The sequence below is a fragment of the Danio aesculapii genome, chromosome 5 (assembly GCF_903798145.1).
Source record: "Danio aesculapii chromosome 5, fDanAes4.1, whole genome shotgun sequence".
In the NCBI taxonomy this organism is placed as follows: domain Eukaryota; kingdom Metazoa; phylum Chordata; class Actinopteri; order Cypriniformes; family Danionidae; genus Danio; species Danio aesculapii.
Genome location: NC_079439.1, coordinates 14,096,498 through 14,124,172, shown reverse-complemented (window position 1 = coordinate 14,124,172; position 27,675 = coordinate 14,096,498). Strand labels below are relative to the sequence as shown.

The 27,675-nt window shown below is 34.5% G+C and overlaps 1 protein-coding gene across 1 annotated transcript in view; it reads right to left on the bottom strand.

Annotated features, from left to right (window-relative positions):
* LOC130229914 (metal transporter CNNM4-like) overlaps nt 1-15,894 on the bottom strand; it is a 44,130-nt gene extending 28,236 nt beyond the window's left edge. The window contains exons 1-4 of the mRNA XM_056458933.1: nt 15,852-15,894; nt 11,104-11,258; nt 10,393-10,456; nt 7,959-8,128 (exon numbers count right to left, since the gene is read on the bottom strand). Coding sequence (XP_056314908.1) covers nt 7,959-8,128; nt 10,393-10,456; nt 11,104-11,258; nt 15,852-15,894 — 432 coding nt within the window. The remainder of the gene's footprint in view (nt 1-7,958; nt 8,129-10,392; nt 10,457-11,103; nt 11,259-15,851) is intronic.
* Nucleotides 15,895-27,675: the final 11,781 nt, after the last annotated feature.

Genomic DNA, 27,675 nt, shown 5'->3' with positions numbered 1-27,675 from the left:
GTTATCCTTGTGAGGACCTCAACAAAACATAATCTCTATCCTAATGCAATGTAATCTTACACAATCCTTAATCATCACAACTTGAACCTAAACTGCACTATGACCACAGGGATTACATTGGTTTTATCTCGTTTGTGGAATCGTGCTTTACCAGACTCAAACTCAAAAATCTGTACCACAAGTACAACACCATACAAGGTGGGGGGTGGGTTATCACGTGGGGCCGTCTGCTACCCCACTGCCTACAGTGAATCACATCCTTTAACAATGACATTCGTATTGAACTGAACTGAATCATCATTTAACCCCCCAAAAATAATAATTCTCTGTGTCTGATGTACAGAACAGATTTTCGATTATTGCCTGTTGTCTTTAAAGCTGCTCTGACACAACGTGAATCATATAAAGCACTGTAGAAAGTAAAGGTTTTTGATGAAATATTTGACTCTGTAAGCATCAAGAGAGTACGGCTGTTTGTAGCGGCTGCATGGAACCTGTTTTTCTGGACAGATTAGATTAATCACTTTTCACAAATATACAAACTGACCTGACTGAGAAACAGCTCCAGGACAAAAGTAGACACACACACACACAAACATCAGAAACGTAGACAACAGATCTTTAAATAGACCATCATGACCGTCCTTGTGCCACTTAATATACAAATCCATGGCTGTGAGAAGGGGAACAAAAACACTTTGAGCTGGCACAGCTGAAGTTCAGTTTTAACAAAGTATATCCATGCTTAAGATGTCAAGAACAAACAAACAATCTCACAAATACTCCAAACATGCCCCGAGCAAAATGAGGACCAAAGGAGACTTTATCAATCATTTATCATAGACAACTTTTTTTTTTATTTGTGTGTGTGTGAGTGTGTGTGTGTGTGTGTGTGTGTGTGTGTGTGTGTGTGTGTGTGTGTGTGTGTGTGTGTGTGTATATATATATATGTATATATAAATTATGATATGCAATATTTATTTATTTTTTTAATAAAGTCAAGATTGTTTTTTTTAAATAAAATTAACAAAAAATTTACTTTTATATTTCTGATATTTTATTTATAATAATGATGATATGAAATATTTATTTAGTTTTTTTTTAAAAAAAAGCAAGATTTTTTAAACTAATAAAATTACACAAAAAAATGAACTTTTATATTTTTGACTTTTATAGTTTTTGTTTTAAAAGACATTTTTAAAAAAATAATTCATAATACTAATATTACTACGAATAGTAATAATTATTATTGATAAATACTATAACGATTATCATTGATTTTATGGCCATTAATAATTATATTAATAATAAACAATATTATTTTATTAAATACAATTTATTCAATTATATTAATGAAATGAAGTCAATTAAAGCCAAAGTTGGAGTTTTCATGAATAATATTAATAGTCATCATATTAAACAAATGTTGCTGATAACATTATATTATGGCCAATAATAAAAACATTTATTGTTTTGAAAGACAAAATAAAATGTAATAATAAAGATAACATTGATAACAATAATGTTACTTTACATTATTGTTTTTGTTAATATTATTATTATGATAATAATTATTATTATTATTTATTACAGAATAAAATAATACAAATGTTTTAAAATAGTTTTGAAAAAAAAGAAAATATAAAATAATAAAGACAATGTTATTAACAATAATGTTACATTATATTATTGTTTTTGTTATTATTATGTAATATTATACAACGAAATATAAACACTACAGAATTTTGTAAAATTCTAGATATCTTTACTGTCACATTTGATGCATCCTTGCTAAAAAGAGCCAATTTTTTCCTAAAACAAATCATTTTCTCTCAATTTAACCCTGTAAAGTACATTGTTATTATTATTGTTGTTATTATTATTATCATCATCATTACTATTTTAAGGTTAATAATTGCATTTTTAGAGTGAAAAGGTATGATATTTATAATATAAATATACAACTATTATACACTATACATGTTGACAGTTTTTGTCACACTGAGTCTGAAATACCAGGCAGATGTGCTGTATAAATAATGGAGGAGTTGAGAAGAGATAATGTTTGTTTGTTAGTGTGTGTGTGTGTGTGTGTGTGTGTGTGTGTGTGTGTGTGTGTGTGTGTGTGTGTGTGTGTGTGTTGTTGTTGTTGCATCACTCAGTAACCTTTTCTCAACACCAGCACTGTCAATCATTCACAAACACATACAGCGTGTGGCCAACACACAGTGTAAAGTGACTTGAAGTGTACGTTCACCAGCTCTGTGTTTGAGTAACTCACAACAGTGAGGACGGGCAAACATCTCAGGCTATTTGTGTATACAGAAGAGACCCAATCCCAAGCTCTCTTCATGCTGCACTACCAGCTCTCCTCTCTCTAGCGCCAGCCAGAGCTAAAAATAAAGACCTGCAAAACTTCAAACTTACAAAATCAATAAGGCAGAGCTTTGTGTGAGCTACAGAAGACGCAGAATTTCTCCATAAATATGTGATGAGCGCTAAAACATGTAGACGTCAGTATGCTGACATTTAGATATTTCACATTATCACAGAGTCCTCCACTAAAATTGCCACAATTAGTAAATATACAATCTCAAAATAACACCTCTCAGTAGCTATGCTTCTATCCAAAATTGGGATTTAAAGGGCACCTATGATTAAAGTCATCTTTTGTAAGCTGTTTGGACAAAACTGTGTGCAGGTATAGTGTTTCCACTGTCATATTGAGGTAATTGAAACACATTAAGTCTCTTTTTTTAATATTTCCTGATATTAAAATAGGATCCAGATCCCTCCCATTTTGAGGCCCACCACAACATGACGTAGGAGTGCAGTTTCCCCACCCACTGAATTGATTGACAGATGCGTAATAACATGTCTCTGTAGTAACGAGTATAATCACATCAACAAGACAGGACGTGCGCAAAGCAACCGGGATTGAAAGATCTGTTCGGCGTTCTGTGATCATCAATCATCAAATGTGATCAACAATGAGTTTTACAAGATTAAAATGTTTTAAAACAGTGCATGTTAATGAATTACAGCGATTTTACCGTCTTTATCACCACAGCCGCATGTCAGTACAATTATAAAAGAAAACGCTTCAATCCCGGTTTGTGGATGTTAAATCAGGTTTATTTTGTACATTAACATAACGGATATCCATACAGCAGTGGATATTAACATGTATCCTGTCACATTTGCCTGCTAAAACAGTGCAAAGTTAAACTCTACAGCTGTGTGTGTGTATTTGTAACAACATTGTGTGAGACTCATCGTTGCAGAAAGGCTTTGAATTAACTCCAAATCAAATAATCACTGGGAAAGTTCTTACTGTAGTATTTCTCCCAAACGTTACATGAGATCTGCAGATCATGTCTGTCACTGTGCTGTTTATCTGACGCAGCAGAGGTGGAGATTGCGGCACACTCTAACAGGCATGTGGGAACGGTGGGCGGGAGAACTAGCATTAAAGGCAGAGGCAACAAAAACAGCTACATTGTGTTGAGAGCAGAAAGTGCCAATGTTCTGAAAGACCTAATAAATTAATTATGAAAAATGTATAAATGATGGCAGAATTTTCAGTTTTGGGTGAACTAAACCTACATTTACTTCTTTTTTAAATGTAAGTGATGGCAACCCATTTACATAGGGCTGAATTGAAACAAACACATTAATGTAGTGATGTTCAACTCAATTTGTTTGTTTAAAATCAGCCCATATAAATTGTTTGCAAGTGGTTACCCTAAAAAAAAGTAGTAAAATCCAATAAATCAGTGTGTACGTTTTTTTTCTGAATTGCCACCTGAAGAATCAACACACACTCTTTCTGTTCCTCATAAACTGGCTTTCAGCACACAGCATGAGCAGCAGAAGAAGAGCTGTGGATCTTCAGCACAAAGCCTGACACCTCAGAGGAACAGCATTAATGTTTGATGAAGGTCAGCTTAAAGCCCGGCTGGAGATCGTCTTCAACCGCTGCCGGGAAAGAAGTCCAATTGCAAGCGCACTCTTGGCATATGAAATAATAATCATAATAATACAGCAGCACATCCTGCCTTCACAAACACATCATTGAGCTGCTTTAAATAATAAATTACAGAAGGCACACAAACAGATGCCCAACATATTGAACAGGCTGAAACTGCTGCAGCTAGTGTGCACTTCATAAGGTATTCATGAAGCTCCTTCCTGCGGTGAATAATCCACACCGGCACAGGGATATCTGAACCAGAGTGCTTAAACTTGACTAGTTAAATCTGTGACTGAGTTCAAGGAACAAAGATCAGGGTCATGAAGAGTCTCTCGTAAGAGTAAATGAAAGCGAAAGAGAGAGAGAGAGTGAGGGTTTGACTCGCTTTTAAGACTCAAATGATAACTTATTGTCTGGAATATAGCGGTAAAAATTGTCCACATGGTAAGAATTCCTCAGATGATAAAAACAATAAATAAAAATTATTAAAACTACAATGTGGAAATTGTTTTGTCAGGATAAAGTTTGATTACAGTGTGACCGAAAAAAACACAAACAATAAATAAATTCATTCATTCATTAATAAAAAAATTAATAGTTAATTAAATGAAATTATAAAAAATTTAATTCAAAGCAAAATAAATTTTAAAAAAAATTAAAAATTAATAACTGGTCGGTGGAGTGAATAAATATAGCAGTAAAAATTCTCCACATGTTAAGAATTCCTCCTATGCTTAAATAATAAAACAATAAAAATAATAAAAATTACAATCTGGGAACGGTTTGGTCAGAATAACGATTGGTTATAGTATGACAAACAAATATATATATATATATATATATATATATATATATATATATATATATATATATATATATATATATATATATATATATATATATATATATATATATATATATATATATATATATATATATATATATATATATATAGCAGTAATATATAGCAGTAAAAATTCTCCACACAGTGAGAATTCCTTCTATAATAAAATTATAAAAGCAATAAAAACTACAATCTGAAACTGGTTTAGTTAGAATAAAGTTTGTCATCATTAAGGGTGTGTCTGAATCAAACTGTTTTAAATGTTTAAGTTCAATCAAATTAACTTTGCAAGTCATTTCAGTTTACATCGACTAAATGAGTTAAACCATCAATTTTAAATGTTTATAAGTTTAAAAATAAAGTTCAAAAACAAATAACATTTTTATTATTAAAAATAATCAAATTAAGATAAAAAATAATACATAAATAAATAAAATAAATATATATAAAAGGTAGAATTCCTTTACAATTAAATTATAACAATTATAAAAACGACAATCTGGAACTGGTTTGGTCAGAATAAAGTTAGTTTACAAAATAAAGAAATAGTTTACAAAAAAATTGAAAAGAAATGAATTTTAAAATAAAGATTATTCTGTGCAGTGATTAAATGTATTACAATGTAAAAAGTTGCTGCGGTTTTAAATACGTGCTTTCCCTCACTTCTTTTGAGGATTATCACAGATTTGACTGTTGACAGTGCGAAGAACACTGTGTGCGGTCTGTAACTCATTGTGATGTTTAACCATCATGAGCTGAATGTTCTAATGATTGTTTAGAGGCCAATAATAACAGCAGCAAATCTGAGCGGGACTGAGAGAATGAACGAAGGAATAAGTGAAGGAATGACAGTTGGGGGAAAAAAAAAAAAAAAGTACAACTTGTCCTGTTAGTTAATCATTTGGATTTTTGCACATAAGATGAGCTTCATCCAGATTTATATATATATATATATATATATATATATATATATATATATATATATATATATATATATATATATATATATATATATATATATATATATATATATATATATATATATATATATATATATATATATATATAAAGAATAAATAAATAAATAAATAAAGCACGATATTTCAAGTGTGTACCGCCTCGTATTTGCTTTACTGGCAACAATAAATACTTAACACACTTTTTAAATACTTCCTTCAGCAAGTAAAGGTATTTCTGAATTTATCTAAGATTATGAATATAGTATTTTCATTACTATATTCATGATCGTAAATGCGAGTAAAATAATGCTGCTTAAAAATGCTTAAAATATTTAGATTTTTATCAACATGAAAAATATTCCACTTGGAAATGATCATTGTTTTGGGGATTATCTGGATTTATCATGTATGGGTTTAAGTAAAATATTTCCCCATAAACTGAACTGATTCATTACATTTTATAAAGGTCTGACACGATTCTTTTTACCCCCAGAAAAATCACAATGGTTATAACAAGAAAAACTTTCATTTTTGTCATTAATGCCTGATACTGACGCAATAATTACGGATTCCAAACTCTTCTTAGTTTAAAACTTTGGTGTTGTTTTGTCTAAAAATGAATATAAGCCTGTCTGAAAACATGCCACCTTTGGTTATTTTAGGCAAAAAATGCTCTAAGTTAAGGAATAGAAGTACATTAGAAATAAATTAAATGACTGTTTTACATAAACTTATTATATGTTTTACTCCTACACATAACCATAAATAACAAAACCCAGAGAATTTACAAATGGTCTGTTTTTTTTCCATATGTGTAGTTTAAAAAATCCCAATGTAACACAACACCTATAATAATCATAATAATAATAATAATAATAATAATAATAATAATAATAATAATAATAAACAATAACAATGACAATAATAATAATAGTAATAATTACAACAATAACAACAATAATAATAATAATAGTATTAATAATAATAATAATAATAATAATAACAACCAACAATAATAAAATAATAACAATGACAACAACAATAATAATAATAATAATAATTACAACAATAACAATAACAATAATAATAATAATAATAATAATAACAATAACAACAACAATAACAATAATAACAATGACAATAATAATAATAGTAGTAATAATAATAATAATAATAATAATAATAATAACAATAGTAGTAGTAGTAGTAGTAGTAGTAGTAGTAGTAGTTGTTGTTATTTCATCTATTTACTTATTTGTGTGTGTGTTCATTGAGATCTCTGAAAGATCAGTCTACGCTGAAGTCCAGAATAATGATGCTAAATAAATGTAACTACTGTTTTCTAATCAATGAATGTAGTCTTCATAAAATAAATCGATTTCTCAAGACTAAATATAAACATTACTTATATGAATATGACTTATAAAACGTATATGTTCAGCAGCACAGGATAGCTGAGAGCTCAAATATTTGGTAACACTTTAGTTTACTGTTAACTATCTTACTATTAGCTAGTGGCTTACTAGTAGGCCCACATGGAATTTGTGCGTGCTGAAATGCGCAGATTTTTAGCCCATCATTGATTATGTATTTACTTGTGTAAATGCGTGTAATTTTTCAGTTAATAATTAAGTTTTCATATTGATTTCAGTAATGTTATTGACTAATATGAAAAGTTCATATGATTCATTTACTATACAGCTTGTCAAGTAATATTTTCTGTCTTTTAGTAGATGTATTATATAAGAGACTTGCTTCGTTTATCAAATAAGTGGATCTAATTGGATTGTATTGTACACATTAATAATTATGTTAAATAAATTAGCTGTTATTAGTACTTATAAAGTACATAATCTCTATCATCTTATTCTACATCTCTAATCCTACCAACCCAACTACCTTCTTAATAACGGTCAAAAAGCTGCAATTAGTAAAAGTCACAGTTAATGGTGTTAATAGTCAGAATTGTACCCAAAAATAAAGCGTCACAAACGAGAGACAGCAAGTCTCATTTCTGCTGTCCTGTAAGCCAACAATGAGTTAAGTTTTAGCATAGGCCAACCACTAAAGCTAAATCCTGCCGTCTTAAACTGCTTTAAACACCTCATCTGTTGAGTTGGCTTTGAAAGCTCCTCAAGTGTCTTTACTCTAGTAAGGACAGATAAGGTCAGTGTGTCAGTACCTGCAGGATGAGGATGAAGTAGTCCACGGGTTTGCCACGCAGGTACAGGTAGTGGAGTGAAGCTTTCTTGTCGTTCTCGTTGAATTTGATCTCCTGGATCACGTCAGGGTGTTTGAGGATACGCAGCAGGATTTTCTCGGAGATCTGAGACGGACTGAACAAGCTGACCTCTGTAGAGAAAGAAGAAACAGAAACCAAAATAAACCCTTGAAATACAGTTGAAGAGTGTAAAATGTTTAACCCTCCTGTAAAACTGTCAATATTTTTATTGTCATATTATTAATATTATATTTTCTTCAGGAACAAGTCTTATTTTGGTTTTAGATTGGCTGGAGTAAATTATTATTATTAAATAAATAAAATAACTTTTTTTCAAAAAGTGACTGTAGACAATTCTTTGGTTTTTAACAAGGCAGATTTTCTTAGCATCAAAACCAGCTAAATCCACTTGTGCTTTTTTTGCAAAACCTCTAAATCCACCTATTGAGACAAGACAGTGTAATTAGCTGAAAATCACTAAAGATGCTATTAGAAATTATTTTACCAAATATAAAACTCCAAAAATGTAAAATACATAAATCTGTATAGTAAGTGGCGGTTCATTCCGCTGTGGTAACCCCTGATAAACCAGTAGGAAAATGAATGAAATCTGTCAAGTAATCGCATTAATCAATAACATTAAAACCGACATTAATTACATCTTAACAATCTGTTGTCATTTCTGATATTTAAGATTTAGATCTAATGTAAGTAGAACAATGTAAACATTGCAAACATTTGTAAACCTAAGCTTTGTAGATTCAAATAATGTAGTGTAAAAACATTGTGAAACATCAATATCTGTGGGGATTTCCTGGGTTTCTTCTTTGTGGCCGTTTTCAATTTTCTGCACGAGAGCACCCTCTGACATCGGAGGAGACTTACTACTGATAACACTGTGATTCACTGAAAGATGTGCATGCATACCCGTCAACACTCCCGTTTTTGCCGGGATTCTCCCGTATTTTACTATTCTATCCAGCTATCATCCCGTTTTAGCATTTTCCCGTATTTTCAATCTTTCTATGAAAAATGAAAGTAGCGTCAAAAAACGAGAGAAGAAAACGAGTTCAAGAGAATTATGCTTTCGCTTTATTATGGCTTGAAACCTCGATGAAAAGAATATAAACATGGTCGCATTCACTTCATTTCCATTAAAGCTATGGGTCGACTGTTGCCCTTCATATGCAACCTCTGAATCAAACAATTCATGTATCGGTGCTGACAGAGGTGGCCTGTATAAAGACACTATTCCCACATGAGCTTCTGTACACATGATTTGAAGAGGGAGAGAAAGTGGACGCTTTGGGCTTCGGGTATGCTTTTGAACAGATAAATACACTTAATAATATGCAAGCAAATATATTATTATTTTGCATCTTATATTTTAAACAAATAATTTCATCATAATTGAGCACAAACAGTTACAAAAGTAATCGAATGCTTTTATTAAGATCTGTGGATTCTTAAAGTGACACCTCTGTTATCAAACGAAACAGTGGATCAAAATGAGAGATTCGCTGCTCTTCACTAAATAACTATAGTGAATAGCTATTTAAATATACTGTAGTTGATGAGATTTTATAACTTGATTTCATTTCAGTATAGGCCCATTTATTTTCATAGGCTAAACCTTTTATTTTATTAACTATGCGGAGGTTTTTTTTTTACATCCTGATGATAATCTTCAATTGCTTTTGCAAATTCAGTTCAACTAATCGCCATTTTTCTGCTATTTTATATGGTTTATTTTAGAAATAGTATGCTCTTTTTGTACAGGCACAATGGTAACCTATTGCTGTTTTTATCGTGCTACAGTTGAAGTCAAAATTATTCACCCCTCCTATGAATTTTCTTTCTTTTTCAAATATTTCCCAAATGTTTCACAGTATTTCCTATAATATTTTTTCTTCTGGAGAATTTAACATTACTTTTTTATTTTGGCTAGAATAAAATCTATCCTAGAATAAAAAAAAAAGTTTTAAAAATTTTTAAAAAACATTTTTAAGGTCAATATTATTACCCTCTTAAGCAATATATTTTTTTGATTACCTACAGGAGAAATCATCGTTATACAATAACTTGTTTTAAATACCTTAACTTGCCTAATTAACCTAGTTACAGCCTTTAAATGTCACTTTAAGCTGAATCCTAGTATCTTGAAAAATATCTAGTAAAATATTATGTACTGTCATCATGGCAAAAATGAGTTATTAAAGATATTTTCTTTCTAAATATAATAGTTTTATGTTAAACAGAAATTGGGACAAATGTACAAGGGGGCTAATAATTCAGGAGGGTTATCATTCTGAACATAATAAAACATTTTTATACACAGAGAGTGTATTTTCTCCCTTTACAGGGATTCTGGTGAGTTTGGTGCTGGATTCTTTACCTGTGGCGAGGAAGCGGTGAGCGGCCAGCAGCAGCTGAGGAGAGATCTTCACTTTAGACTCACTCTCATGTTGAAGGCAGAAAAGTCTCGCTTGTTCTTATGTGTGCGACTCTCTTTCTGGTTGCGGTATCAGCTGCAAAAAACACACACACAAAAACAAAGACTATTATGAGCACAACTAGAGCAGATAAAAATAGCACTACCAATGATCACTATTAATAAACCATTAACTATGATTTTTCCTTAATAAACTCCCCCATTTGCTGCTTTTTGATGGTTATTAAGAAAGTAGCTGGTTTAGGTATTGGGTAGAATTAGGGATGTAGAATAAGATCATGCAGAATATGTACATTATAAGTATTAATAAACAGCTAATATCTTAATAATAGGCAGGTAATAATACACCAGTGAGAACTGATATTTACACTAAAGTGGATACCAAGGACTTTATAACAGAACAGGAGTCTAATCATTTAATTCCCCAAAGAAAACTATCATAGAGATACCACAACAATTATGATCATAAACATGATGATACACTTTTTTTTTTTTTTTATTTGCATGTGTCAGTGACTTCATAAACCATGTGTTTGCGTGAAACCACACACGAAACGGTCTACGACGCAGGACAGAAAGAGTCAAAGTCTGTTTGCTTTTATATGTGCGAGTGCTGTATGTATCAATTACAGATAAACGCATTGCTTTTGTCACTGTCCACTTACTGTAGAGGTCAGACTCGTCCAGGATTTCAGATTTGATGATCTCCTCGATGACGTCCTCCAGAGTGACCAATCCCAGCACCTCATAGAACGGATCTCCCTCCCCCTCATTATTGACTTTCTGAACAATCGCCAAATGGGATTTACCTGTAGAAGAGGAGAATGATAATCAAATCAGTTCAGAAAGCAGAAAATTAATCAGATCCAAACTAAAACCAATAAAATTAGTTACTAAAAATCATTAACTAATAAAAAAAATAAATGGTTTCACTTTATATTAAGTATCCTTAACTAATAGGTACTTGCATCAAAAGTAAATACAGTGTACTTAATGTGTTCATAATGTATTGCAGAACTCTTCTGGTGCTATTGAGGTAGAATATGGGTTTAAGGTTAGGGATAGGTTTGGTGGTCTCGGTAGGTTTAAGGGTGTAAAGATAGTCAACAGTGTAATTATAGATTACATTAATTACAGACGCACTTGCATATATTTAATCAAGCTTAAGTACATGTAAAAACATGCGTTTACACAAGTACATTGTAACTAATTATTAATTTACGTGCATGTACATTTTAGTAATGCCACTAATATAAAGTGGGATCAAATATATAAATAAATTTAAACTATATATAGAAAATAAAATAAAACAGTGGATCAAATATATAATAGTTCACACAGAATGATCTTTGGATAGACCTCCAAAGAAATAAATAGTATTCATGAAATAAATCTAGGAATGATAGACCTCAGAGATTTTAGGTAGAATTAATACAGTAATATAAAGGAAATCATGACATGCCTGCATATAAGACATAAATATACAGTGTATCTGGAAAGTATTCATAGCGCTTCACTTTTTCCACATTTTTTTTATGTCACAGCCTTATTCCAAAATGGATTAATTCAATTTATTTCTTCAAAATTCTACACACAATACCCCACAATGACAATGTGAAAAAAAAAAAAGAGTTTTGAAATTGTTGCAAATTTATTAAAATTAGAAAACCTGAATAAATCATATGTACATATTATTCACAGCCTTTGCCATGAAGCTCTAATTGAGCTCAGGTACATTCTGTTTCCACTGATCATTCTTGAGATGTTTCAGCAGCTTAATTGAAGTTCACCTGTGGTAAATTCAGTTGACTGGACATGATTGAAAAGGCGTACACCTGTCTACATAAGGTCCAGGGTTGAAAAGCACAAACCAAGCATGAAGACAAAGGAATTGTCTGTAGACCTCCGAGACAGGATTGGCACAAGACTGGGAAAGGTTACAGAAAATTTCTGCAGCTCTGAAAATTCCAATGAGCACAGTGGCCTCCATCATCTGTAAGTGGAAGATGTTTGGAACCACCAGGACTCTTCCTAGAGCTGGCCGGCCATCTAAGCTGAGTGATCGGGGGAGAAGGGCCCTCTGTCTGAGCTCCAGTGTTCTTCTGTGGAGAGGAGAACCTTACAGAAGGACAACCATCTGTGCAGCAATCCACCAATCAGGCTTGTTATGGTAGAGTGGCCAGACAGAAGCCACTCCCCACCTGGAATTTGCCAAAAGCATCTGAAGGACTCTCAGACCATAAGAAACTAAATTCTCTGATCTGATGAGACTAAAACTAAACTCTTTAGAGTGAATGCCAGGCGTTTCGTTTGGAGAAAACCAGGCATCGCCCATCACCAGGCTAATACCATCCCTACAGTGAAGCATGGTGGTGGCAGCATCATGCTGTGGGGATGTTTGTCAGCAGCAGGAACTGGAGGACTAGTCAGTATAGAAGGAAAGATGAACACAGCAATGTGCAGAGACATCCTGAATGAAAACCTGCTTCAGAGTGCTCTTGACCTCAGGACTAGGGCAACGGTTCATCTTCCAGCAGGACAATGACCCAAAGCCAAAATAGAGCCCAGACCTAAAATCTATTGAACAACTCTGGAGAGATCTGAAAACGGCTGCACACAATCACTTCCCATCCAACCTGATAGAGCTTGAGAGGTACTGCAAAGAGGAATGGGCAAAAATTCCCAAAGACAGGTGTGCCAAGCTGTGTGGCATCATATTCAAAACGACTTAAGGGTTGTAATTGCTACCAAAGGTGCATCAACAAAGTATTGAGCAAAGGCTGTGAATACTGATGTACATGTGATTTTTCAGGTTTTTATTTTTAATAAATTTGAAACAATTCAAAAAATTTTTTCACATTGTCATTATGGGATATTGATTGTAGAATTTTGGGAAAATAAATGAATTTAATCCATTTTGGAATAAAACTATGACATAAAATAGTGAAAAAAGTGAAAAGCTATGAATACTTTCTGGATGCACTGTCAAACAGATATTACCACGATACTTATATCACGATGCAATTTTATTCTGTAACATATTGTATTATCACCTTTTCAACATTAACTTATGTCCCCAAAGGAAAACTTTAGCATCGTCTGTTTAACCATATAATATTAATTATCTCAGTTTCATTTTATTGCTGCAGTGAAAACTGAGTTTGTCAAGCAGATAAATGAGTTTGTCATCTTATTTTACTAACTTACGCATGCTGAAGGTGACCTGGTGTTCTGTCGATTTGTCCTATCTTGTCAGATTGTCCTACCTCCCATTCAAAAGTTGTTAGCACATTTTGAGTTAAATGGGGTAGTTAGCTAATTATCAGATTTTGCTACCAGTGTAAACTTTAATGTGGAGTAGCGTGATATGAAGCTGTAATATCGCACTAACTGGCCTAATCACTAACCCAACCTCAGAACCCTTCAAATACAGTGTTGGTAGCATAATCTGATGGGTAGGATAAAATGTCAGGACAACCGGCTTACCAGAAATAAACTCAATTTCAACACCTCCATCTAGTAAATGAAATAAAGTGATTGTATTCTTCAATCCAAAGAGTCAATATTGTTTGTATATAGTATTGGCACAGATAATATTGCAATACTACATATAGTGTATATTTCTGGACAGTTTAGAGCTGGTAAAAACATTAAGTAGTGCTTAATTATATGTTATTTCTTTATATAACACAGAGGACAGACATGAAAGAGCGTTGAGTTCACAACAGTTATGCTGCACCATAACGGCCAGGACACTCCTCCAATCGTTTGCTCATCAAAACAAGAGCTTAGATCAAAGTTAGGTGTAGACATAACACTGAATTAGGAGACAAAACAGTGAGATGTTAAACAATTTAGCATCTTAGCTTACTAAATATTTCGATGTAATTGTCCGTGCAAAACCACAAACACACACACACACACAAAACACATTCCTAATGTTTCCACCACAGAAGTTTGACTGGCAATGTTACAGACGATTGAAAAATCAAGAAGATTTTATTGCAATTATAGCTTGACGATACTTGAAATTAAATTAGCAAGAAATGTAGGTGGCTTTACATGAAAGAATACCTACAAAAGTTCATTTCAAGCATTTATAACAGTATTATTGCATATTTGTTAACACAAGGTAATGAAAATAAATTGTTTGAATTCATTATTAGTTCTTGCTAACTCGCAGTCCATTAAAGGTTTCACACCCCAAAAAAACAAACACTGTCATCATTTACTAACTCTTTACTTTTTCCTGTTTTTTTTCTTTTGTTAATAGAATGCATTTTAAAAAGAAAGCTGGAAACCTGTAACCATTGACTTCCATTGTTTCTCCTACTTTGAAAGTCAATGGTTACCTGTTATCAGCTTTCTTCAAAATATCTTCTTTTGTGTTCAGCTGAAGAAAAAACTCATAAAGGTTTGGAACCACTCAAGGGAGAGTAAATAGTGAGTAAATTTTAATTTTGGGGTGAACCGTCTCTTAACTAAAGTTAAAAAGGTAATTGTAAAGTGTAACTGTTATTCTGAATCCAGATTTTTTTACAATATTCAGCAAATAATAAAGACAATTTTACATTACACATGTAAATAACATCAATAATAAACTAGAAAACATTTGTAAATGCTCATTTATACAAAAAAAAATTTAAATGCATTCAAATAACACTAGAATCCTCATAATATTCACAATATTACTGTTTTACTGTAATTTTGATCAAATAAATGCAGTCTTTGTTGAACAGAAGAAAACTTATTTTAAAAAAACACTCCATACATACTGATCCCAAAACATCTAAATGACAATATGTTTCTGAAAAGCAAGCTAAATATATATAAAAATACATAAATATGCAGCTGCCAGAGTTCTTACCAGGTCTAGAATATATGATCACAACACCCCAATTTTATCCTCCTTACACTGGTTGTCTGTTAAGTCCGGTATTGATTATAAAATATTGCTTCTTACATATAAAAGCTTTAATAATCTAGCTCCTGTTTATCTAACCAACCTTCTGTCTTACTACAATCCAACCCGCTCTTTAAGATCTCAAAACTCAGGGCGTCTGGTAGTACCCAGAATAGCAAAGTCCACTAAAGGAGGTCAATCCTTCTGATTTATGGCTCTAAACTCTGAAAATAGCCTTCTGACACACTCTCACCAGTTTAAAACTAGATTAAAGACCTATCTATCTCATCCCGAGGACTCTAGAGATTGTGACCTGTGAAGAGATGATGGCAACCATGGAATCTCTGGAGGTCTCCATAAACCTGGACCAGTCCTGAGCAGATGCTGTGGTGGCCATGGAGGAGTGGAGAGCATGAGACTGATTCTTGAAAGACCACAGTGACAGACGAGTCTCTGCATTGATCCCGTGGGCCAGCCTGAACACCCGCCGGTGACCTACTAAGACCTGCAGCTTCTCCATAATGGATGTCCAAGTTAACCATGGTCCGCTTATCTTTCATCTCACTGTTTATATTGTAACAGGACGTAGCTAATAAAGCCTGTGCGCCGTATGCAGACTAAACAGCCAGTGCTGGAGTGATGCTGGCCATTCTGGATGTTTGAGATGAAGTTCAGTGTGCTTCTGGAAAGCTGATCTCCCACAGCAGACATCCCAGCAGGGCTGTTTTCTGCTGCAGAGGAACTAATGAGCCAAAAATCACGATGACAACAAGAGAAACTATTCACATACTAAAACAAAAAGTCACAGCTACACCATAAACACCATTACTGCTGCACAAAACATAATTACTAGCATCTTTTTTACTAGTCCACTGGGAAACAGCTTTACTTTACTGCTCTTATTAATCATAAATATAGTCTCTGATGAACAAATCGCAATGTGGTAAGTGTCAAGCTTTAGTGAGCCATTATAAGACAAGGTTTAACACGGCTCGGCATACTATAACTTTTCTTGACCATTTTCAGCTTGTAAAAGATCAACTTTTAAACACGGTCTGAGGAATATAAATGACTTGAGGCTCTCAAAGCAGAATCAGTCTATGTAAAATATTTCTCAGGATAAGGCAACATTTCACTAGCTGTCACTAGCGGTCTAGGCTTTGCAGATCGCTGGAAAACATGCAATATCACCCGGACTACAATTCTGTCACTATATGAACTACAACTCCCATCAGACACCTCACACACACACCAGTTCTGGATTACACGATACTGGAATTTGTTCGATAAAAGTGTTTCTATCACAGTTTATACCCATTTTGCTTATCGAATAGAAAGTTTATCCTACTTAGTTATGCGCAAACATTTTTTTCAAAATTAATGCGCATTTGGCTTTTCCATCAACCATTTTTATGTGCATATCCAAAATGCACATAAAAATAGGTGGATGGAAACATAGCTATTGACACTTGTCATAGCTGCAATGATGCTTCAATTATTAACATCCTAAATCTAAAAATCCTTTAAATGTATTCTTAATCCTGAATACAATTAAAAGTTAAACAAATGCAGATTTTAATTATTCCAATTTTAATACATAAGAAAATACAGAGAAATATCTGCAATTGTCCTCCAAAGGCCAGAGGGCGCTCTTGCACAGAAACTCCATACACCCACAAAGAAGAAAACACAAGAAGTTGCATTACAACCATTAACATGGTTGCATTGAACAAATTTAACTACTTTCTTTGATTCAGCATGACTAAAACACACCACAACAAAGTCATCTCACAGACGGATTTACTTTAAACACTTGATTATAGTTACGAGGCGAGTTTGGAGTAAAAACATGTTATACGCTGAATCTATTACACAAAGTCGTAGTTTACTGAGAAGCGATACAAACAGCTGTCATTATCGCAGATTTTCATCTCAGTAGCTATGTTTCCATCCACTTTTTTTATGCGCATAAAAATGGTTGATAGAAATGCCATACATTTCTAAAATGCATATAAAAATGTATGCGCATAACTGAGTAGAATAAACTTTTTGTTCGGTAATAAAAAATGTGCACTAACTGTGATGGAAACACGTTTACTGAACAAATTCCAGTATGTGCATAAAAAAAAAGTCATGTGATTTTGTTATGAAATCATGTGATGATGAAAATGTGGGCGAACGGGCAAACCAGCAGGCTGAGCACATTGTAAAACATCTGAAATGTTGTTTTGATCATTTTAAAACACCTTAATCATTTCAGTATTAATGTTTCATATTATCAATTACATTAATTGTCAAAAGCATCTGCACTCCGCGTCTCACGCCTTCAAATGCCACCGCACGTTTACTGCGTGTCGGCATACTATCTTCTGAGGCACAAGTAATTTATCAAATAAAGAAAAGATTCCTTTTTCATATTTCATATTTCGCAATCCAGACCACAGGAATCTTTTCATTTCAGTTTTTCAAACTTCTTTTTAGTGGTTTACTGAGTGTACAGGGACACTGCAGCGTTTCAAAGTCACCTCAATTAGCTGGTTTGTATATAAGCTGACATACGTGCGATGCGCTGATGAATCACTGCTTTTAAAACACTCCAGTGTCCCTGTATCTGTGTTTACACTCAGTAAACAGCGGTGAGTTTGGTGAACTGATGACGTTCACAACCAATCACAGCCATTTCTGTTGAAGAATGTGCTCAACAGTGCTCAAATGTTAGGGAAACGGACGTTTTTTAAAATTTCAGTTTGGTACCGAAATCCAGTATCGCGACAAACCCTAGTGATGGGTGTTTCCCAGTATTGGGTTACGGCTGAAAGGGCATCCGCTGCATAAAACATGATGGAATAGTGTAATTGTTGGCAGTTCATTCCACTGTGGCGACCCTGATAATAAGGGACTAAGCAAGAGGAAAATGAATGAATGATTTTATTTTAAACTCAATGTTACCTGCCAATAACATTTCAATTTTAATTATTTGTGAAGATTGCTAGCATCTTCGTGTGAAGCCCTACATCAACTTTAGTCAGTACAGAAGTACTTCATTCAAATCTCATTTAAAGTGTCTTCTATGAAAATAAGAGCATCCTCTGTAGTCTCTGCATTTCACAAGGCAGTTTTGTTTGGCTGAGTCATCAATCCCTGCGGCTGAAACAATGCTCTTCTGTCTCTCTCTGTCTCTGCATCGCTGCTCAATTTCACCCACTGACACACTCTTATACCCGCTGCTCCTTCCATACACCCACTAAAAACCCTGACCAGCCCCTTCCAAACAACACACCCTTCTCACTTACTGACCGCTCCTCTGACAGCCCCTAATGCATCAGTTCACATACAGCCACTCAAGTCAGGACACATGCCATCTTTCTTAAAGGGCACCTATTATGCAAAAATCCCTTTGAGGTTGGTGTGGTGGCAACAGTCTGTGAATACAAGCAGCTTCTAATGGTGAAAATGTATTCATTTTCATTTTTTATTATCACATTTGATAAAAAACAGTCTGTAGAAGTACGACATTCCCCCTTAGTATGCGTCATCGGAGGTGGGGAAATCCCGCTCATTAGTGATGATCTCTCCCTTATTAACAAACATTAGTCTTATTTTTGAATCTGACACTATGCTGACACATTTGTAGCTCCGCCCTCTTTTAAAAAGAGCACAATTACATTTGAACTTAAAATGACAGTCGCCAAAGTGGCCACAGTTGGATTCAAACCCTAAAAGAGGCAGTTTTATAGAGCTATTAAACATCGTTATGGCCCATTTCTAACTGAGTGGTACGGTTCAGTTTGGAACGCTTTTATGCCATTTCCACCTGTCAAAAGGTACCACTTTTGGGCACCCTTTCGAAAGGGTAACCTAGCACAACAAAAGGGCATCAAAAGGAGGGAGCAAGACGCACAGCTGAACACTATTGGTTCACAGAGATATGTCACTCGTTCGTGCACAAGCAAGAGAATGAAAACAAAGGAAGTGCTATTTTTTAAATGCTGTTCTTTTGAACCAAAGGAGCCCTGAAAAAAAACATCACTTTTTTTCTCCCAAAATATAAGCTGAAGAAGTTCAGCTCCAGGATCAAATAGCTGTTTTACATCGTGATTAGGGCTGAATGATAAAAATTGGTCTTGGGTCACACTTTATTTTGATGGTCCATTTGTTGAATTTAAGTTACATTGCATCTACATGCCAAACAATTCTCATTAGATTTTAAGTAGACTGTTAGGTTGGGCTTAAGGTTGGGGTTAGGGTTGGTGTAGGTTGACATGCACGTGAAAAGTTTCTTATAGTCAGTTAAATGTCTGTTTAGCAGCAGTATCAACAGATATTAAGCGGTCTACTAATGCTCAAATGGACCATCAAAATAAAATGTTACACTGTATTGGTATTTATTGACATCAGAGCTGCAGCAATGGTTGTCATCCTCTGAGAAAACGGTTGAGGGTCGCCTAGTTAGAGAAAGACAGCAGGGGAGCATGAGCACAAAGCACATTGGAATGTTAAAGGACGCACTATTAAAACACAACTGTGTAGTGTCATTGTCACTTCAGGTCAGAACAACAACACATGCGAAAATGATTGCTGTAAAGCAGCAGTGAGGAGATTGTTAAAAAAAAAAAAGATGCAAGGATATCGTCAGATATTCATGTATTGAATAAAAATGGTTGGTTCCTTTACTTAAATGTTCAGACTTGATTATCATAAGTTGTTTTGTTTACAGAGTTTGAGGTTTACTGTATCATTATTATTCACACCTTACAGATGTTGATCTATTTTTACCATTGCACACACTTCGTAACATTTTTTAATCAAGTTTAAGAGTTTCTTTAACACTTATGGTTGTTTTATTATGAAAAGATCAGATATTTTGTTTTTGACTATTAAAACCAACACCAAATGATATGAAACAAGATAGTGATCACTGTGATATAATTTTCCAAACCACTTTTACTGCAACATATTTCTAAGTGTGTACACACCCTATATTAAAATGTCTTCAAGAAAGCCATCTGATATAGCAGACATAAAACAAACCTGTTTTGATGCATGTATGATCAACTCTCAGAGTTTGGTTACTATGTTACTTGCAGTTACCTGCTTGCATATAAAGCAGCATTTAAAGAAACTAAAGGTCAAAAACAACTTTGGCGAATGAAATTACAAATTAATCAGCTTTGCATCACATTAACATCTCAAACAGGCTGTTGGTGTTCGCAAGGGCATGATCTTGCCTGTAAAAGACACAATGTATAAAAGTGACTGACTATTCATTTACTACAACCGGTTGGGTCAGTTGAGATTGAATCAGTCACAATAGGGCTGGGTGATTAACCGTAATGAAATTGCAAACACGCTTAGCAAAGCTGAGATTGTCATGCACATCTTGTCAAGGAAGCACAGTTGTATGATCAGTAGTAAATTCCTCCAAAAGCTAGAGGGCGCTCTAGCAGAAACTTCAAAAACACCACGAAAGAAGAAACATATCCTGGTTGATGAATAAACTTAAAATTTAACTGCTTCCATTGATTCACGTAACTAATAATAAATATGGGTGATACGGACTTAAAATTCATTCATTATTTCCTTTTCAGCTTAGTCCCTTTATTAATCCACAGCGGAATGACCATCCAACTTATTCAGCATACGTTTTTACGCCAGCGGATGCCCTTCCAGCCGCAACCAATCACTGGGAAGACTTAAAATATCACAATATTTTCGAATATAGCGATAATTTTGATGATAATTTATTTGTATCCAGTGACCAACAAGTAGAAGTCCAGTTTCTTAAGAAAATAGAGAATTAATATTTAGTTTTTTTGTTGTTTTTCTATGTTACATACTTCAACCCTGCTCCTGGACACCCACTGTCTTGCAGAGAGCAACCGTATTTAAACACTGAAGTAGCTGATCAAGTTTTTCAGGTTCATAGTAAATACACAAGCAGATCTGTTGAAGCGGGTAATAAACTTTGCAGGACAGTGGGCAGAGTTCAAGACCTCGAGCATACGTGAAATATTATTTATGTGCCATTCATACTAGACACTATAAGAAGCCCTCACGCGCACAATCTCCAGATATACTATACTGAAGAAGATGTCAGCTATGATTCAGCTCTCATTTCATGAAGATAAATATGATAGAAATGGATAAACGAATCCAACATGAAGATAATAAACGATTGTGGCAACATCTGGATTATTTGTCTTTGAGTTATCTTGGGTATTCTATTAGCATAAAAGTATATACAGTGGGTTCGGAAAGCATTCAGATCCCCTTAAATTTTTCACTCTTCGTTATATTGCAGCCATTTGCTAAAATCATTTAAGTAATTTTTCCCTATGTACACAAAGCACCCTATATTGACAGAAAACACTGAAATTGTTGACATTTTTGCAGACTTATTAAAAAAGAAAATCTGAAATATCACATGGTCCCAATTATTCAAACCTTTAGCTGTAACACTCATATTTAACTCAGGTGCAGTCCATTTCTACTGATCATCTTTGAGATGGTTCTACACCTTCATTTGAGTCCAGCTGAATTTGATTATACTGATTGGACTTGATTAGGAAAGCCACAGACCTGTCTATATAAGACCTTACAGCTCACAATGCATGTCAGAGCATCATCATGAGGTCAAAATCATGAGGTCAAAGGAACTGCCTGAAGAGCTCAGAGACAGAATTGTGGAAAGGCACAGATCTGGCCATGTTTATAAAACAATTCTGCTGCACTTTAGTTTCCTAAGAGCACAGTGGCCTCCATAATCCTTAAATGGAAGACGTTTGGGACAACCAGAACCCTTCCAAGAACTGGCCGTCCAGCCAAACTGAGTTATCAGGAGAGAAGAGCCTTGGTGAGAGAGGTAAAGAAGAACCCAAAAACCACTGTGGCTGAGTTGCAGTCGGGAGATGGAAGAAAGTTGTAGAAAATCAACCATCACTGCAACCTTTCCCCCATTGGGGCTTTATGGCAGAGTGGCCTGACAGAAGTCTCTCCTCAATAAGATTCTCTGGTCTGATGAGACCAAGATATAAAAAATTTTGGTCTTAATTCTAAGTGGTATGCGTGGAGAAAACCAGGCACTGCTCAATACCTGCCCAATACAGTCCCAACAGTGAAGCATGGTGGAGGCAGCATCATGTTTTGGTGGGGGGGGGGGGGTAGTTAAAGGTTAGGAAAGGTTAAAAAGTTTACCTTCCCACAAGACAATGACTCTAAGCACACAGCTAAAATAACAAAGGAGTGGTTTCACAACAACTCCATGACTGTTTATGAATAGCCCAGCCAAAGCCATGACTTAAACCCAATTGAGCATCACTGGAGAGACCTAAAATAGCTGTCCACAAATACAAATGATTACCATCCAACCTGACATAACTGGAGAGGATCTGCATAAAGGAATGGCAGAGGATCCCCAAATCCAGATCCAGTGTAACACATGTTGCATCTTTCCCAAAGAGATCTGTGGCTGTATTAGATCAAAAGGGTGCTTCTACTAAATACTGAGCAAAGGGTCTAAATACTTAATACTTACTTTTTCTGAATTTCTTTAACAAATCTGCAAAAATGTCAACAATTCTGTGTTGTTCAGTCAATATGCGGTGCTGTGTGTACATTTAGGAAAAAAAAGAATTTAAATGCTTTTAGCGAATGGCTGCAATAGAGCAACGAGTGAAAAATGTAAGATCTGAATACTTTCCGAACCCACTGTATAGTGCAATGCAAACTGACATAGCCTTTATTACGTAACATAACATGGCTACTGATATTTAACAATGTACAGTCTCAAAAAAATACTTATTTTAAACATTAGACCTCTTTTAAACCTCCCACAGTGTTACGAGGTGAATTTAGAGTGTAAGTATATGTCAGTAAATCAGTATTTGTAAACAGGCTCAAACTCGCAAAACTACAACACTTGTGCTACTACAATAATTAATCACTTCAGAGAATAATTACAGGTTTTATCGATATTATGATACGTACATATTTTATCATTGGGCGAATATTTTCCTGTATATTGCAAACAATAAAACATCACCCATCCTTAAATCACACACCTACAAATTCATCTCACAGAAGGATATATTTGATATGGAATAAAAAACACGTTATTATATACTATATTTTCACATGCTTTGAGATGTAACAGAGCTGTAGATCACTATAAATACGCTGACATGATCACAGAAAGATTATCTTAAGTTCATTATCATTAGCTACATTGCCCAGCTCTGAGCCAATCACAACAGTGTTTGTCATCTGACCAATCAGAGCATAGTAGATTCTTTAGAAGGAGGGGTTTAAAGAGAGCAGATCCTAAAACAGGCCATTTCAGACACGGAGAAAAGACACTGTGTATATAATGAGAAGCTAAAAGTGCTTTTTGATCTTCAAAAACAAACAAGAAAATCTATGCAGAATGACTCCTAAGGAGAAAACCAAGCGCTTTTTTCTTTTAACAAATAATCTGTATAAAACAATTCGCCCTTGTCTTTATTGAAGCCGGCAGTTTTTAGTATTGTCTCACGAGAAATTGCTTTCTGGACCAAAAAAAGGACATCAGTGATCTCATCACAAATGAGTAACTCGGCTAATCTGAGTCATATGCAAGTAAAGATGCCATCGCTTTACTCAGGGGACGAGTAAAAAAAGCAAATGCATCTGTAATTGCACACGCAGTCTTTAGTTGCATATGAGGTTTGCCATCTGAAGTTTCACTGATGCTCAGTTTCACAAAGTGAACTCAACATCTGTCTACAGCCAGCACTCTGGATGTGACTAAAACCGTTATCAGTTATCACGTTATTGTATTTTAGCTTAAAAACAACAACAACCAACAACAATGAATAATAAATAATAATAATAATAATAATAATAAATAAATAAATAAAGAATTCTCAGGACGTTCACATTGTTGTTTTATTTCCAGTTGAATATTTGTGTCAGCATCAAATTATATTAATCACTAAAATGTAAAGTTCACATGCATTAAATGACGTGTTGAATTCAGTCCAATAATTTGTGATAATAAAATCAATTAATAATTCCTGATGGCGGCACGGTGGCTCAGTGGTTAACACTGTCGCCTCACAGCAAGAAGGTCACTGGTTTGAGTGCTGGCTGGATTAGTTGACATTTCTGTGTGAAGTTTGCATGTTCTCCCCATTTTGGTGTGGGTTTCCTCCGGGTGCTCCAGTTTCCCCAACAGTCCAAAGACACGCGATATAGGTGAATTAAATAAGCTAAATTGTCCGTAGTGTATATGTGAGAATGTGAGAGTGTATGGGTGTTTCCTAGTACTGGGTTGCGGCAAGAAGGATATCTGCTGTGTAAAACATATGCCAGAATAGTTGACGGTTCATTCCACTGTGCCCTGTTTACAACAATACATTTTAGTTTTAAAGCGCATAAGTTTTGCTATGGTTACGCCTTCAGTTCAAACTACCACAGAGTTTTCAAGTGCCGAAAACAGAGCTTTTTGAAAACGCTGAAGAGGTTGTTTGCATTTTAAAATGCTGCTGCTCTGTGTCATGAGGGAAACTGAGACATCTGAAAATGGAGGCATCTGATTGGGGCTTTTTCCTCAATATTAAGTAGCCTACACACAGTTCAGTCCTGCATCCTCTCCTTGTAAGTACAGACTTCGCAAGTTTGATATGGAGAACAAACTCCCGAGGACACTTCGGGTAAATTTTCAAAGAGAACAGTGTACTGTATAACTTCATTCACATCACCGTGGCCACGTCGTTTCACTTAAGCAAAAAATGAAAACATGATATAAGGAACTGCCTATTTTCATTTTGATTTTAGCAACTTAACAGACACCAAAACTGTTGAGGCATCGTGTAGCTACATATTTATATGAGCGTCATCTTCACTGTATGCATATTTATAACAAAACAGAGCTTATAATATAAGGCTTTAAAACACTCCAGTGCCCCTGCATCTGTGTTTACACTCAGTAAACAGCGGTGAGTTTGGTGAGCTGATGACCTTCATGGCCAATCACAGTTATTTCTGTTGAGCACGTTTAAGAATGTGCTCAACAGCGCTCGAATGTTAGCAGGAAATGGACGATTTTACAATTTCAGTATCGACTGGTACCGAATTCCAGTATCGTGACAACCCTAAAACGTAGTCTATATAATATTATTCCTTAAACAATACGTTGCCTCAAGCTACTAAAATGTCTCTGTTAAAACTGCAGAGTTGAATTTTCAACATCAAAAGTGGACAGATAAAAGTCCCATAAAGCAATTCACATGCGTAAATAAACAGAAAATACCTATGAATCACAAAATACGCAATCTGTTAATAAACAGACATTTTTACAGTGTGCTTAAATAATGTATGATAGTCTTTTCTTAAACTCAGAATAAGAAAGGCAGAAAAAAATGTTATCAATAAAGCTGGATGACACTTTTTTTTTGTAGCTTGAAAACCCCATTTTTTTTTGTCCACATTATGTATTTATTTATATACATTTTGACGTGGGTTTTTAATTCAACAGTGATACATTATAAAATCATATAAGGGGTAAATATATACAGTATAGACCATTTCAATGTGTTAATGTCATTGGGCCATGAACATTTCCTGCTTATCAAACTATTTCATAACTGTCACAAGAGGCAATTCAATTATAACTTAATGCTCATTACATCATAACATTATATATCAAGATGTGGCTCTTTGTGATTCTCAGAAGCTTTAGAAATTAAAAATGGAAAACAGGAAATACGTTGGGACCATTGTTTTTGTTTACATCCCTCAAAATGATGCCTATAAGATACTTCATAGCTGTTACTACACTCCAGTTTGACTTTTTAAAATGGGATATTTGGATGATTATAAATGCTGGAAATGTGAACAAGAGATTGGCACATACTTCCATGCTTTATGACAGTGTACAGAGATTCAACCTTTTTGGGAATCTTAAGACATGTAGGAGGATGCCTGGCATTTAATATTCCTCTCTCCCCCAGGATATGTATTTTAGGTGACAATAGAATAGAATAGAGTAGAATAGAATAGAATAGAGTGGAATAGAATAGAGTGGAATAGAATAGAATAGAATAGAATAGAATAGAATAGAATAGAATGCCTTTTATTGTCACTGTACACTATACAATGTACATTATATACATGTGCGATGAGATTAAGTGCATCTCACGACTAAGCGCAAACATGTTAATATATCCTTTCAATACAAATCACACTAAACAAAAGGTTACAGTAGAAATAACTGTAGACAATAAACAGCAGTGCAAAATAAGGGATGAGAGGGGGGTAGGGTGAGGTGAAGTAAACAGTTCTGAGACTGAACGAGAGATATATACAAGATGTCCATAATTATATGTTAAAACCATAGACTGTAAAAATATGGATGTAGTATCCGTGACGTCACTCATAGGTATCTGAAGAGCCAAATGAAGCTACAAGCAGGCGTAGCCAACAGTCGCCATTTTGTTCGCGTCATCACATCGACCGAGGGGGTACCAAACAAGGGCAAAGAGGCGGAGCGTGAGCAGAGCTACAAACCCCTGCTAGCATTTCGCATAGACAAGCTTTTCTTTTGGAGAAATGCTTAATACTTCATTCCCTCGTTTGTGTTCTGACCACATGTGCTTGGTATACAATATCAATAAATTATTTAGACTTAAAACACTGCTGTAATACATTGAGCCACTAAACATTGTTCTTATGATGTTTTTCTACAGGAGGAAAATGCAAATGACTTCCAAACACTTCAAATATAGTCTGTGTTAGTAAACGCAAGGCTATTGATAAAATCCAGGCCTAACACTGTATGACAACGCTTCAGATGACTGTTCTAGAGCCTACAGATAATCAATCTGACAGATTCTGGAGCGCATTACAGGTCTAAAGATAATTATAAATGATCATTTATCTTAAATAAAACAAATACATTATAGAGATGGTATATAATATAAGTATATAATTTCACTTAAATGGGAAATAGAGCCACTTGAATGGTTTGTGAGCACAAGTAAGCAACAGCATGCCATATTATCTTATTATCTGATAATTGTAAGAAATAATTCCAAAAGGCAGCTGACTGTGTAAAGCCACATAAAACAAAACAAATATACGATGTATATGCAGAGTTCACGCGGCTAATCAGCCGGAATGACATCACGGCAACCAGCGAGACCTAGTTGTCACTCAAGTGGGCCCGCCCTTAATTATGCAGACTAATAAAAACTAAACGGATGAGCGATAAAAAAAAATGCCTTTCCAGCTGCAACCCGTACTGGGAAACATCCATACACACTCACTCACACACATACACTATGGCC